Below are 14,886 nucleotides of genomic sequence, written 5' to 3' on the forward strand. Positions count from 1 at the left end.
CTCCACATGAACACAATATGACAGAATTTATTTACAATTCCCATAAGATGCTCTACATTTATTTTGTTCCTCTTCTTACAAATTCAGCCATTTAGTGCCCTGAGGGAAGGTATAGACTTGTGTATCAAAGCCATGCTATGTTATATTACTCTGGTAACTAATATTACCCTTTTGCTCAAGTCTCACCAAACACTGCCTAAGGAATAACTACATGCTCATCTTTTTTCTCACAACTTTAACTGCATGACTACATATGAAATTTTGATGCAACTGTGACAGACGCATACCTCTGACAAATCAGTTAAAAAAGGAATGTTGTATTTCTCCATGAAGTAATATCTCAAGTGAAGTTTTGAAGTATCTCCAAAAATTTCATTTATTTTCCTTACTTCATTTATTTAAATATATTTTAAATACTCATATAATAAGTAACTATGTTATAAACTAGCTGTGACATCATTTTCACACTGTGGAAATAGTTCCTTCTTTTATAAACTAAGTGCCAAAACATTAAAATGACAGTAAAACCACAAAGAAAAAAAAAAAGGAATACTGGAATACTCTCTGGAAGTTGCATATTCTGTGAAATTCTAAAAAATAAGAACATGGGGTGCTGTAATAATTATTACCCTATGATTAAATTCCATCAGCTCTTAAGTACTGGTAGCCACCTTAGAAATCAGCACGAAATTCTCGAAAGGCAGTGCTGGATCAACTACAACTGAAACCAAAAGAAGTTTTAATCATGTAACTGTCCTTGAAGTACACTTCAGTCCGGTAGGACAGGGATAAATACCTGTTCTGTTCCCACTTGTAAACAACATACTTACAATATCCCACTTCCCACAGTTAAACTGGTACAAAAGTTGAGGTAGTGTGACAGAACATATTTCTGTAAGACAATTTCCTAAATTAGAAGTGAAACTTATTAAATTCAGGAGGAAATAGATACTAAATTGTTTTTTTAATTAAAACATCTAGTTATCCCCTTCTGTGCTTGCTTATGTCTATGAACATGCCAACTGGGAAACCCACTTGCACAATTCAAGACCAGAAGTCTCAGCCTGTATCATCAGTGTGTCATGCCTTAACTAAATTAACTCTTCTCCCTTCTGTTCCAGAAATATGATGCCAAGCATTGCCCAACTGATTGTCTGCAGCTAGTACATGTGTTTAGCTATCACTTTCAAAGGCTTCCTTGTTTGCTTGCTTTTTGAAGAGTCTGTGTATGTCCAAGCCATTTGGTGTCAGGCTGCTGCTGAGCTCATGTGACTCTAAGGAATAGTCCAGCCAGTCCACTGAAGTTCAGATACTGGAGCAGCTTGACACCAGGATAAGGCCACCTCTTTCACAGGAGGTTTGGCTTCATTACATTCATGGGTGGACTGGACTTTTTTTTCCCCCTGAGAAAATTCAAGATGCGTGCTTTTGTGACTAATAGTGGTTAGATTTTATCTCTGAGTTAAGGAAACCTACAAATAACCTCATTATGCCAATAGCACTTTTCACCTTCTCCCTTGATGTTAAATGTGATGTCTTCGCTTTCATCTATTTTTACAGAGACTAAAAAAAATATCATACCACTGTCATTTTCTCTGTAACAAAATTTTCTGGTTTTCCAAATTAAACTAGAATAAAGGGGGGAGCAGAAAGTGTTTCTTTTACTGACTCTAGTCTTTGGGTTGTGTTTATTTCTACCCAGCTATGCTGTTTGTTAAACTTGCATAAGCAGTATCTATGCTATTGCTGGAAATGCAGCTGTGACAACCTCACCAATTCAACTTCCTGAGGACTAATTCCCCCACCTTCTGCACAGCAGAGGATAGTACACAGGTGCCCTTGGTACCTGCTGCTGAACTTTCTCTTGAAGTAATAAGAGGCAGGATGTTATTTGCCAGTTATTGCAATATTAACTCAACCTAATTTTAAAAAACTGTTTTCTACTAAGAAAAAAACTACTGAACAAACCTTTTAGCTGTTTCTGCAGACTGTTGTTCTGCCAGTTCCTTCTGCAGCTCCCTTTCCTTAGCCTCTTTCTGCCCAATAGGGCAGTCTTCAGGCACAGTGAATAGTGACAATGCATCTTTGCTGTCTTCTTCTCGGAGAACTTTAGCAAATACTTTCTCTGCTAGAAGGCGTACTTGCTCATCAACCTCAGAGATGTTCAGCTTTGGAAATTGTCTGGGCATCTCAGCTAACAAGGAAAATAATTGACAAAGTTATAACTACAAGAAGAATAAAGATGCGTGAGACTGGGGTTTTTTCATGGTACACCTATCAAAATTAAGAGCTTAGAGCAAGAACAGAATAAAGTAAAACAGCTACACAGAATTTGAACCAGTATGCAGTACACAAGAACCAGAGGTATCCACTAAGAATCTTTACTTGTGTAGCCATGCCAATTTGTGAATCAGGCACTTCTTGGTCTTAAGACATTCTTAAGATACGTATGTACAGATCTGACAGTAGATTCCACTTACTTGCATTGCCAGGCTATATTATTTGTGATATAATGTATACATAGCTGTACATACTTGCACTGAACTTGGAAACCACATTCACACAGTTGCCTGCCCTGCTCAGTGAACTCTGCATGAATTTGAGAGCCACAAACAGGTTAGAAGAGCAGTTTGCACATTTATACCTCACTCCGTCCTTTCCACAAGTAAGAAAGTCATGGAACTGCTTTGAAGTAAAATGGTTGCACAACAGGAGCAAATATGGTGTGATTTCTCCCACCTCCCCCCCATTTGTTTTCAGTACTTTATATCCTGCTTTTGAATTGTATGTGGGAAGCAGATAGGATATGGGCTTTATATATATCTGGTAGCATTCTGGAGGGGAAAAAAATACAGGCTTTATAAGCTACTGACCAGCATTATTCATTATGTACTATAAAGCTTTTTGAATGCCTTCAGTATGATGGAGCTTGTAACAAATAAGATTAAATTCTTATTACCAAAGTTAAAAATAGCGATGAACATGTCACAACAAATGGATTCAAGCACTGTCAGAATGTGAAGTCCGGGTCCAAAACTGGCATTTCACAATCTTTTGGTTACAAAAACACAAACATATTTTACGAGATGGTATTCATTTACATAGTGATGTATGCTGAAAGTGAGCATAATAGTTTTTAATTGTTCCAGGAATAACTTATCAGGGCCCCCACTACAGCATTTATGCAGGCATGCTGCAAATTTCAGATGTTGATATGTGATCCTTTTGATATGTGATCCTTGTTTTCAGCCTAAAAGATTCTAATTAATGTCCACCTGTTGGTGGACAACCACAGTTGCCTTGAGAACACTTGTGCTTTTATTCTAAAAGCAAATACAACATGAAAAGGTGACGAGATATACTGGCCCATAAATGGACCATAAACATGGCAATGTAAGGATCATCTACATTATTTTGTATTCTTATTTTGTAAGAACTACCTTGCACCCCAGCATAAAAACATCACTGGTTTCAGAGAGCTATGGGTCTGAGTCTTCAGCTTTTCTGCCTGGAAAGTATTTGTTGTGCAATTAGCATGAAGTCTTCATAAAATCAAGTACAGCTACATAAGAAACATCATTCAATGACAATGCAGTATGATGTCTCATAAGCATCCAAACTTAGATTCGGTTTCTCAATTTCAAAACTCAATGAAGTCATGGGAGTCTTTCCACTGACCTCAGTGAACACAGTTGTCATCAACAATAACTGCCATACATGCAGTTCCCAGCAACAAGGGCCTCTTTAGCCATTTCAGCCATGCAAGAACAGTATACTTACTTGACCACATTAAGAATGCTACCATTAGTAAAATTTGGAATTATAATGCTTCTCCTGGTTCTAAATCAGCAATCAAAACATCTTTACTACTAGCTAAGACAGGAAAAATCAAATGGTTGCATGTTTATGACTGGCTTAGCATTACCTAATAACTTTCTCTTAGAAAACTGTAACCAGAAAGAAAAAGCAGTCAGAAACACACTGCATGAGCAATCATACTATATTTTAAATCTTTACAGTAAGACACTGAAGTCAAAATATAGAGATACAAGTACAGTCTTCTACCAAGACCAAAGTGTATTTTTTCTTTCTTACAGAACCTGATCTCATGTTCGCCACTCAAACAAATGAGAGATTAGGGCGCAAAACACTTCGAAAAGTAGGTTCACCCACATCACTGTTAGCTTATGCACTTGACACAATACTCATGCAAGCTATGCCATCCTGAACTGTAAAAGTGATGAGGATCTTGTATCCAGCATCCTTCTATATAAGTGCTGCCTTTTACCCAAGGTGAGCAACTGGGAGAGCAACAACTAGACATACTAATGGAATAGGAAGGGAGTATGAATGCCATCCAGCAACCAACAAATGCTCTTTTCCTAAACCACTCTCACAGAAAGACTGCTTAGTTCTTTGGTTCTGCACCTTTGTAGAAGAAAGCTATTGAAGCACACTGCATAAGAAAAATGATGATTATTTTAAAAGCAACTATTGATCAGGAATGTAATGGGCTTGAATATGTAATGAGCACACGCCATGAATACAAGAACAACCGCTGCCGCCCTCAAACCCCAACCTATAGCCAGCTGGCAGCGCAGAGAACCGCATCCTGCCACCGCGAGAAGGTGGGGACCGGCCGGGCCATGGGGCGCAAGAGCCCGCTCACGGTCGCTTGAGATCCGCTCCCGCTAGGGCGGCTGCCAAGGTCACCACCACTACCCCGGGCCAGGCCTGCCTCGGGACTTACCTAGTGCCCCGGAGAAAGCCATGCTGGGGCAGGGGTGGGTCGCGCCACCGGCGCTCCCCCCGGATGGAAAGACTCTGTCAGGAGCGGCTGCTGGCGGAGAAGGAGGCGGCGGAGGGAGGGAGGAACTGCTCCTGCCAGATTCCGCCGCTCCCCTCTGCCGCATTCCCCCACCGGCCGGCCGGCCACCCCGCTACCGCAGTGCCGCGCCGCCCTTTCCCCGGCCCTTTATGGCCGCCACGGCCCCCGGGCGGAGAAGCCTGCCTGCCGCGCCCCCGGCCCCACCGGGGCCGCACACTGCTTCCTGCGAGGCAGCATCACGACCGGGGCGGTTCCGCAGCAGGTGGGGCCGGGAGCTGGTGGAAGGAGGGCACTAGGGTGGGGAAGCCGGGCCAGCCACCAAGACTACCCCCCCTGCCTGCCTGTCCCCAAGTCCGTTGGGGTGGGGGATGACCGTTAACCGTCGCCCTGGCTGGGCGGGGCGAGGAGGTGCGCGCCTTGTCCGTACCTCAGTGAGGAGACTCCCGCCCAGCGGCGGGGGCTGTTTCCTTCTGCCGCTCGTTGGCTCTCGTGGCTGCACCTGCGAGAGCGGCGGGGCCGGAGCCTCAGTGGGGGCCGGAGGAGCGTAGAGAAGCGTTCTCCCTCCGTTTCCCCTTCGGAAGCTTCAGACAGAAGGCGCTCTGTCACGTCTCCACGCCGGTGTAGGAGGGGGCTACCCGGGCCGCGCCGCCTCGGCCCTCCTCAGCCCCCCTCAGCCCCCCTCAGCCCCCCTCGGCTGCTTCACAAGCGCTCGTTTCAAAACTCCTTCTCAAAAAGCGCTTTAATGTAGAAAACCTTGGTCTGAGACCGGAATGGCGTGAGGCTGGTGCAAAGATGAAACCCGATCAGTAGGTTTGCTGGCGATGTATCCCTCTCAGGAGTTTCCTCAGGAATGTCCGCCCTTCAGGGTAGCGACACGCTCAGGTGTTCAGGTGTATTTTTTTTAATAAACTTACGGATAAAGGGCTCAAGACAAATAACTGAAGGTCGAAACAAGCATGAGTCAGCAGGAATGAGGATCCTAATATGTAAAATAATTTGACCTTATTTTGGGCCCTGAAGTTGAAAGGTTTACAGATGTTTATGGTAAATTTGGGTTACAGTACTTGGAGTCTAATCTGAAGATGTTTCAATATGAAAGTATCTGTACAACACAGAGAAGCACTGGGAACATAGTGACTGAAGAGCAAGGCTATTTGTGTAATGAGCAGGGTAGAGGTAGATCTCCCAAAATGTGTGAGGAATCAGGTGGTTCTGTGGTAAGTGTGCTGTCCCCGTGTCCTCCCGACTTGGTATAGGAAAAATGTTCCATGTGTAAATCTCAGAGGTTTTTGGCTGCAGAAATTCCTTTACTTCCTACAGCTGGTGAAGAAATGGAAGTGAAAACAAAAGTAACTACAAATTTTGAGTTGCAAAGAAGAGTTGCAAAAGTTTGCATAGTCTGAGTTGCAAAGAAGGGCAGATATTTTGACTAGTATCAACATGATCCCCTTCAAGTACTCATAGAAAAAGATAAGAATTATGGCCACAGCTGTTACAAGAAACATTTATCAATCCAAAGCATTTGAAAATTAGTCACAATCAAATTTATTTTTTTATTTTTTATTTTAAAATAATAATTCTACTACTAAAAACAAAAACAAAACAAAAAACCCAACATTGTTTTTTAGCTTGGGAAAAAAAGCTTATACTGCATGTCCATGTTTCTCCCACAGTAACTCTGAATGTCTTCATCAGCTGCTTGCAGGCTACACCCAGACAAGCCATCTGCCACCCGGAAACTGCAAACTGTAAGTGTCTGTAAGTCTGACTCAGGGTTGCCCTGCCCACACAACATATGAGTAAAGGATACCTGTTGCTGCTGGCCATTCTGTACACCCTTTCACTGCTGCTCTATTAGTCCTTCATCCTTTCTCCTGTTACCCATGTCCTTTTTCCAACTGCCTCTCTGAACTTGCCCAAACTTGTCTTCTTCCCATCATGGAGTCTGCCTGGCAGCCTGGGCACCTTAGTGGCCTTCTAATCATAGCTGTGCCCTGCCTGCTGGACTCAAGTATCCCATGGCTTCTTGGATTCTTCTTTTCAGCTTGGCAAATAGCTCTTACCTCCACACTTAATTTAATCTATCTTCTAACTGCGGAGTGCAAGAGCCTGGAAGAGTTCCTTCCTGTGCACTTGCTGGCTTTCTACCAACTGCAGTGAAAAAATAACGTCCTTAAAGATAATTGAGTTTCTACAGTTTTCTTTCATGGAAACAAACGGCTCTGTATACCACAAGTGAAAAAATATTGCAGTGTGAGTTAACCTTTTATGAAGGCCAGAGAATTCACACAGAAAGAAGACCTTAAAGATGCCTTAACAAAGAAAAACCTTTATGACCACAAATCCATAAGGATGTCAGACACTTGTACTAGGTAACCATGACTATTTAAACGAGCTTTCCTTTTGTAACAAGTTGGAAGCCTTTAAAGGCAAACTGAGGTCATAACTTAGTAAATGCATCTGTTATAATTCAAGCATTAAGAAAATACTGTTCTAAGACCTGTAATAATGTCAGGATAGACTGTAAGACTAGGGTAGTGGTAATAAAAAATGGTAGTAAGAAAATACTTTAGGTCCTCTCACATTTCAAAAGCTGAGGACAGTGAAATAGCATATTTGCAGTAGTAGATATTGTGCACTTCCATTAGCAACTGCAAAACACATAGCCGTGAACTTTGCATCTAGACTTAGAACACCCCAGTGATGTCAGTCAGCACCTTGTTAAACACTTACCATGTGGCCCATGAAGGAGTCTTTCTGCCAGTCCAGTTTTTGGGTAGATTATACTTTTATACACTATATTGAAAGTAGTGCAAGTATCTCCAGAGCCATTTTCAATTCTGATTCCTGCATTAAATGTCAGTACATTCTGAAGCCATCTGGGTTTTAGTTCACTTCTCTTGTGTAGCAAGCAGTTCTCTCAGGTAAATTTTGCACTGTGTAAAAATTTATTTCTTTTTATCTTTTTAATCTTATTCTGCAAGAAAAAGTTATCCCCTTCCTTTTACCACAAAATTACAACTGATTACAGTTTTTTTAACATTATTTTTAAAATTCTGTATTTCTGTTATACCTTCAACTTACTCTAAGCCCTACTTTAGAGATTATTCTTTTGAAACAGTAGTAAACTCATGATCATTCCAGTGTACATGGTATTTGAACTGCTCTTTTGCAGTCAGTCTATTTAAAAAAGGAAATGTAATAACAGTTTTAAAGCTATACTTGCATGTCAGTATCTCCTGAGGAATGGAATAAAGAAACCCCTATATATACATCTGTATTAGTAATACAGATATATAATTAGTATTATTAATACACATCTTGTCTGGGAGATTATTATAGCCAGAATGCATATTCATTAAAATTAGGAAACGGTCTCTCATTCTCACTTGAAATAGTTTCAGTTATAATGTACTGCTTTCATTGGAATCGTGCCTTAAAAACAAATGGATTTTTTTAAAATAGATTTTTTTTTAAATAGATTCATATTACTGACAGTGGTACTGATAACAATAAAACAACTAATGGATCAAATGAAATATTTCAATCTATAACATACCCATTAGTGGCTTCCAAGCAATATTAGTTGTAGTACTCACTTTTCTGATCTTCAGTCAGTTCAGTTAATGATATGCTTGGCACACATGCATTTACTTACTTAAGAGTAGCTGACATTCTAACAGCAAAAAACTCATGGTTAAATAAAATTATCTCCAAAAGCTGGAGGGGAGGTTTGTGCCAGATGTGAAATGTAACTGAATTGCATTATCAAATACTCTCTACTAGAAAGGAAGAATGATTCAACTTTTTAAACAAAACAGTAAATGAAAAATGTAATCAGTCAAAAAGGGAGAAAATTATTCCCCTGAGTGATTGAAATGATACAAAGCAAATCATATCTGTCTGTTTTATGAAGTCAGCAAATCAAAAAGCATCACCTTTCTTATCCGCTGCTTTTCAAAAACCTTTTACAAATTTTGACATATGAGTGTATGTGAATTAGACTCAGTTAAAAACTCTTGACACAGATGACTGGGTCTTTCTCAGTATTGAGTTAAAGTAGAATTTGTAAATCTAAAAGTTTGGTTCCTGCTCAAAATATAAACAGCTGTATTTTAGAGACTGCTTAAGGCCATTCCAGAAAGTATGTGACAGCAGCAACAGGGAGAAGAAACTTTGATTAGACCAATTTTTTATAAGCTCCATCTTGGATAGTTGTGCTGTTTGGAATATGTACATAAAAGATACATCTATGCTTATATAAAATTTTAAAATTACTTGCACTGACATTTAAACTGATAGCAAGTGTGGAAGCTTGTTTCTTGGGTTTTTTTTCAGTAAATGATATTCTCCTTTCTGAAAGGATACCTGCAAGTACGATTGTCCTGTAGTGTGTTATTCTAAAAAAACATAGATATAGTATGCAAATATAAATCTGATTATTTAAAAACTGAAATGGAAGTGGGAACTATGTCAATTACAAAAGGATGTGACTGTTCAGTGGCTGCTTTGAAAATGAACTAGGGAAGTACCTGTGCAGTCCTAATAGTCTGAGTCTGAAATAGCAGAAGCTTTCCATGAGTTTATAAATGGAATACACTGTAATACTTTGTTGCACAAGAGAAGTTTACAAGCAAGATGGGATGATGTGGTTTCTTTGGAATTGTAAGCTGTCATTCGGATATTTGGAAAGCTTTCTTTCCAGCCAGTTGGCAAATTCTTTGCTGGCATCTACTAACAGCCTTGCTTTGTCACAACAGCAGTGTAAAAATTCTAGTTTAAAACCAGTTTGTCTCAAACCTACTTAGCTTGGACTTCACAAGTATTTACTTTTGATGGAGGACTGCCTTGCTCTGACATTATACATAATGTATCTGAAATTCTGAAATTGTAAGGAGGAGATTTCTGACTGTATTGGACAAATGTGTATGTGGAGCTGAAAGGCTTTTAGTCTGATTTATAAAATGAGAATTTTCTGAAAGTTACATTTCACATCTGTTATGTGATCTGCAAATGAAATACTTCTTAACCACTGCTGTACAATATTGTTTTACTTAGCTTTAAGAGGAATTTTATTTGTTCAGAGTGAATGTAAAATACAGTATTCAGCAAGCAATAGTCTAATACATTAGACACTGCCAGTGCATGATAAATAATGAAAGTGTCATTACAGCTCACAAAGGGGAACACCATGGTCAGCTTTGGAAACTGCTAAAATAAAAAGTATCCTGCAGTATTTGATTTCTGCAGAAATCAGTACTGGAATCTAAATTGTATGAATAGAATTAGTTTACATATGAAGTTTGCAATGGAAGTGCAAACAGTTCCATTGATACTTGGGTCTGCATTTGTATTACATTTAGATGACTACTAAGGTTTTTGTGATGATATGAAAAAAGGGTTTGCATCTGGCTTATTTGGCACCCAAGTCAGAAGTTTCATGCCCAAAGAACAGATATCTGTGTGCTGCAGGTGGAGCACATAACTGTCCAGAAAGTGGGATATGCAAGATATGGTTTAGACATAACCTTACACAAACCTTACATAACCTTACACGAACCTTACATAACTTTATTTAACTCAAGTCTAGGTGTTGGTGAACAGCAGTCTTCCCTGTCCCCACAATATCCCCACCTTGTCTTTGTTTTACAAGTGTATTTTCCAAGTCTCTCCTTTTACAAGTGTGGGTGAAACTCTGCAGCCTCCAAAGCCAGGAGTGCATTTGTTCACAGGAATTCTTAGGGGCCATTTACAGCCCAAATAAACCTACTCTATGTTGCTTGTGTAATGCTAAGCAGGATCAGTTGGCTTGGTCAGAAATCCAAGCCCAGATGTTCTTATTTTTATACAGAAATTTAAACTTTCACGTGGGGGAAATTTTTATGTTTTTTAACCAATTTGCCTGAGTGAAAAATGCCACGGCTAGGCCTGCACTTTTAGGCAGAGTGTCTTAGAAAGCCCTTGTCTTCCTTCCATAAAGCGCATCCGAAATCTTACGTACGGGAATCCACAGGCTGTGAAATTCGCCTTCTGTTTTCCTGCCCTATAGACAGCAGGAGAACAACACAATGTGTTTTCTGTGACCGCGGCTGCCCAGGAGGGCGGTGCCAAGCGCCCGCTCCGCTCTCTTCGCCCGGTTGCGCTCTCCACGCTCCGCCCGTCAGCGCCGGGACAAGGCCTGCCGCAGCGGGAGCAGCCACCCTCCCCGCGCCTCCCGCCGCCTTATGTAAACTGTCGTTACGCAAGGAATGCGGATTTCACCTTACATAACCGTTGGCTCCTAACACACACTGCTTTACTGGTGCCATTAGCGGCCATACGTTAAAAGGAGAGAAAAGTGATGCTTGCATTATTAGAGATTTCTCTCTCTCTCTGGTTCCAGAATGGGTAGGTGACCTGTTTGCTGCTGTGGTACTTTTCACTAAGGCAATCGCATGGAACTCCCTTTTCTTCCTTCACCTGGAGGAAACTCCCTTCTATTAAAATAACAGCACACATACTTAGGTCTTATTTGTGCCCTTTCCTGGGTGTCTAGGAGAGATTCATAATTATCACATAGAGTAAACTTAATCCAATACAAAGGGAAATCGAGATCTGTGTATCTCAAGCTGTATATTTCAACTAATGCCACAATCAGAGGATCTGATGCCAATGTCTGTGCGCAAAGGTAAGATTTCCAAAAGCCTAGCTACAGGGTTAGGCAAAAGATCAGTACTCTGGAGAGATCCCAGAGATGAGTGGGGTTTGTTTCTCTTTCCTTGTCCTCTTGAGTGAAGGCAGAGCATCATTAGGTGCTGTATACCTGGGATACTTTCATGGATTAGTAGATACTGTCAGGGTTTCTGTTTGATGCTTTGCTCAACTTCCCTTTACTAATTTTTGATCCTACAACTCTTACATACTTTTCCTTTTTTTATGTAGTGCCCTTGGTAAGCTGAGAGAGGGTGTTGTGTGGTTTTGGGTTTTTTAGTTGGTTGCTTTTATGTTGGGTTTCCCCCCTGCCCCTTACTTTAGCCTTTTTTCTCTCTGGAAAGTCCTTGAATTCCACCTTAAAGGATCAGTCTACAGGGGTGCTCTGCTCAGGGTTTTGCTCTGGTTCTCTACTTACATGTTTTTGACTGTACACCTTCATACCCCTTTTTCATTTGTTGTTAATGCTCAGCCAGCCCTGAAAGAAAAATACAGGATGAGCAAAACCATCAGTAGATAGTTAGATGGTGTCAAAGAGCAATCATTTTCCAGTTTTGCCTCACCTGTATTGCTTCATAACCTTTATGAATTGGAGGTGGAATCTGGACTCGCCTAACTGATTGTAATCAGTCAATAAATACCTTACAAGAATGAGTCCAGTTCCATTTTTAACTGTGTCTGTCTTGGTGTCCAAATCATCCTATGGTAGTGAGCTTGTTCTCCAGCTTCATTGTGCACTATGAGCCAGCTTTGATCCAAAGCTTGTATGATGAGAAACAGCACGGCTCTTTGAGCTCTTAGCTTTTGTTGGCTAAGACTACAGCTAGTGTAAGCTCATGTCTTTTCCAGTGTATTGCAAAGAGATCCTCTAACTGATGCTTAGACAGATAACAGCAATGCACTATTGAACCAAAGGAGTATATATAACCATGCTCAGGCATGTTGCGCTATGGTAAGACGATCTGTGGGGTGGGTCTCTGTACCTAATAAACCACTTTGCTAGGTCATGCAGCTGAAAATAAGTCATTTGCACAGGAAGGAGGACAAACATGGACACATTTCTTTGACACTCAGGCAGCTGATTGAGACTGTAGCAGATGAAAGAAAGTATGAAATGAAAGGGGACCTGCTAGGTTAGGCAGCTGTTTGAATGGCTGATTCCTGTCATCTCTTCTACGATCCAAAGGGCATAAGCAGGGAGTAAGTAAGGGAACAGCCAGACTTCTTCAAAACTCAAATTATGTTGTTATTTCATATAAATGAAATATGACTTTTAAACTGTTATGTATATTACCCCCAAAACGATGGGGAAGATAAATTTTCTGTGTGCATATATGCATTTAGTGATTTGGTACTGAGGCTGGATATTTGGTTAAAGAGCAAAAGTAGATTTCATGTACATTCTCTTTGTTTTTCCTGATATGCTTTAACAGTTCCTAATATATTGAAAGTGTTAATACAAAATATTTCTGTTGTTGATTACCAAAATACCCAGCAAGGACTACACCAGTGATTAATTCTGTAAGTGAAAATCATGCACCAGGGAAGAACAGCAAAGTTTTAAAGGTGTTACTATTATGACCAGATCCAGGGTGATAGTTGCAAGGTTGCTGAGGAAAAAAAGAATCAACTTATTTTCTAATGTGAGCAATTGTACTAAATGTGCCTAAAAACTAGAGAAGAAAGGGTTGTAGATCTGCAACACTCCTGAAGGACTAAAATGTTTTCACAGTCCCAGATTAAATTAGTAATCAATTTTGCTGATTGATAACGTCTAATCGGTTTCCCTGCAAATTAAGGTACGTTTGGGTCTCTTGTTCTAGCAAGAAGCTATCTGACTGATAACTGAAAGAGAATAGATTTAGATTAGATATTGTGAAGAAATTCTTTACTGTGAGGGTGGTGAGACACTGGCGCAGGTTGCCCAGAGAAGTTAAGGATGTCCCGTTTGTGGCAGTTTTCAAGGCTAGATAAGATGAGGCTATGAGCAACCTGGTCTAGTGGAAGGTGTTCCTGCCCATGGCAGCGGGTTGGAACTAGATGATCTTAAAGGTCTCTTCCAACCCAGCCTATCCTATGATTCTGTCAATCTATGATGACTGGGTGTAAAGTAGTTAAAAAATTGGAAGAGTGTATCAATAGTTTAAAACCAGTTTTCTCCATGTGTGGGGTCAGAATCTACAGCCTTCATTTTCCCATTTTTAGTCACCACACATATATCCAGTGGGCATAATTAACTGAAAATTTGGTAAAACACAGGGGAAAAACTGAAAGCCAATGGCTTTTAGACTCTTGCGCTGGTTAGCAGTTCCAGCTTGGTCAAAGGCTGAAAACAATTTTATTTTATTTTTTTTTTTTAATAGTCGCTGTGTTTTCTTGTGATTGTTCACAATAGAGTCTTCAAGAAAAAGTCACATAGTCCAAAATGACTGCCAATGGAGCACATCTCTCTGAATCCGATCTACTTTTCAAACCAGTGCCGGCTTGGAAAATGCTGTGCTTTAAAAAGCCAACAGAGCCACCTAGTGTTTAAATTAAAAGTGTACAGGTTTGAGTGTTTTGAACTATGCAAGAGCAATATCTAGGTCAGAGGAGGAAAACAGATCATAGTTTTTCATATTAATCGTTGACAGTTGTTTCTTACAAACTCCACAGTTATTTGTGCTAGAATTCAGTGTTACAATTCTATGTGGAGATTTCTATTACTTCACTAGAGAAACCCAAGACTAGTAAAAAAGTTTCCTCTCATATTTAGCCTTAGCTACTTTGTGTTATAAATTATACATTTTCATTTCTTCTTGGCACTTAAACCCTTCAGATACCTGTTGCGTGCTGGTTCAGGGTATGTACTTAATTGTTTTATGGGGTTTTTGCCTTCTGTGAACTCTCTTTTTGACAGTCTGGCATATCAAACTTGATGCAGTGCTCTGAAGATGGTCAGAAAGCTAGGAAGAGACCACATCACAGATTTTTTTTTCCTCAAAATGCTGCAACTAGCTTCAGTGGCTGCTATCTCCCTTCCCAGTAATCATGTTACATGCACACAATTTACACTGATTTTTGCCTCATCATTCCTCGTAGTGAGCTCAGATAAAATTGCTCATAATTTGTCATCCAGTCTTTTACCTTATTACATATTCATGTTATTTTTTTCTGCCTCTACAGATAACTTCTAGAGGAAAAGAAACATGATTTTTGTATTTATTGTGTAAATAGTTGGGCTGTGTTTGTGTCGTGGTTTAAACCAAGTCCCCCCAACTCCCGGAGAGTTAGGAAGGAGAATCCAAAGAATGTAGCCCCCACGGATTGAGATAAGAACGGTTTAATTGCTAAGGCATAACACAAAACCCCTACTGCCATTTACTACT

At 40.3% G+C, this 14,886-nt stretch overlaps 1 protein-coding gene across 1 annotated transcript in view; it reads right to left on the reverse strand.

Annotated features, from left to right (window-relative positions):
- Positions 1 to 5,320, reverse strand: part of AMPD3 (adenosine monophosphate deaminase 3) — a 35,130-nt gene extending 29,810 nt beyond the window's left edge. The window contains exons 1-2 of the mRNA XM_005141317.4: positions 5,256 to 5,320; positions 1,969 to 2,194 (exon numbers count right to left, since the gene is read on the reverse strand). Of these exons, the coding sequence (XP_005141374.2) occupies positions 1,969 to 2,189 (221 nt within the window). The 5' untranslated portion in view covers positions 2,190 to 2,194; positions 5,256 to 5,320. The remainder of the gene's footprint in view (positions 1 to 1,968; positions 2,195 to 5,255) is intronic.
- Between the last annotated feature and the right edge of the window lie 9,566 nt (positions 5,321 to 14,886).

The sequence above is a fragment of the Melopsittacus undulatus genome, chromosome 4, assembly GCF_012275295.1.
Source record: "Melopsittacus undulatus isolate bMelUnd1 chromosome 4, bMelUnd1.mat.Z, whole genome shotgun sequence".
Taxonomy (NCBI): Eukaryota; Metazoa; Chordata; class Aves; order Psittaciformes; family Psittaculidae; genus Melopsittacus; species Melopsittacus undulatus.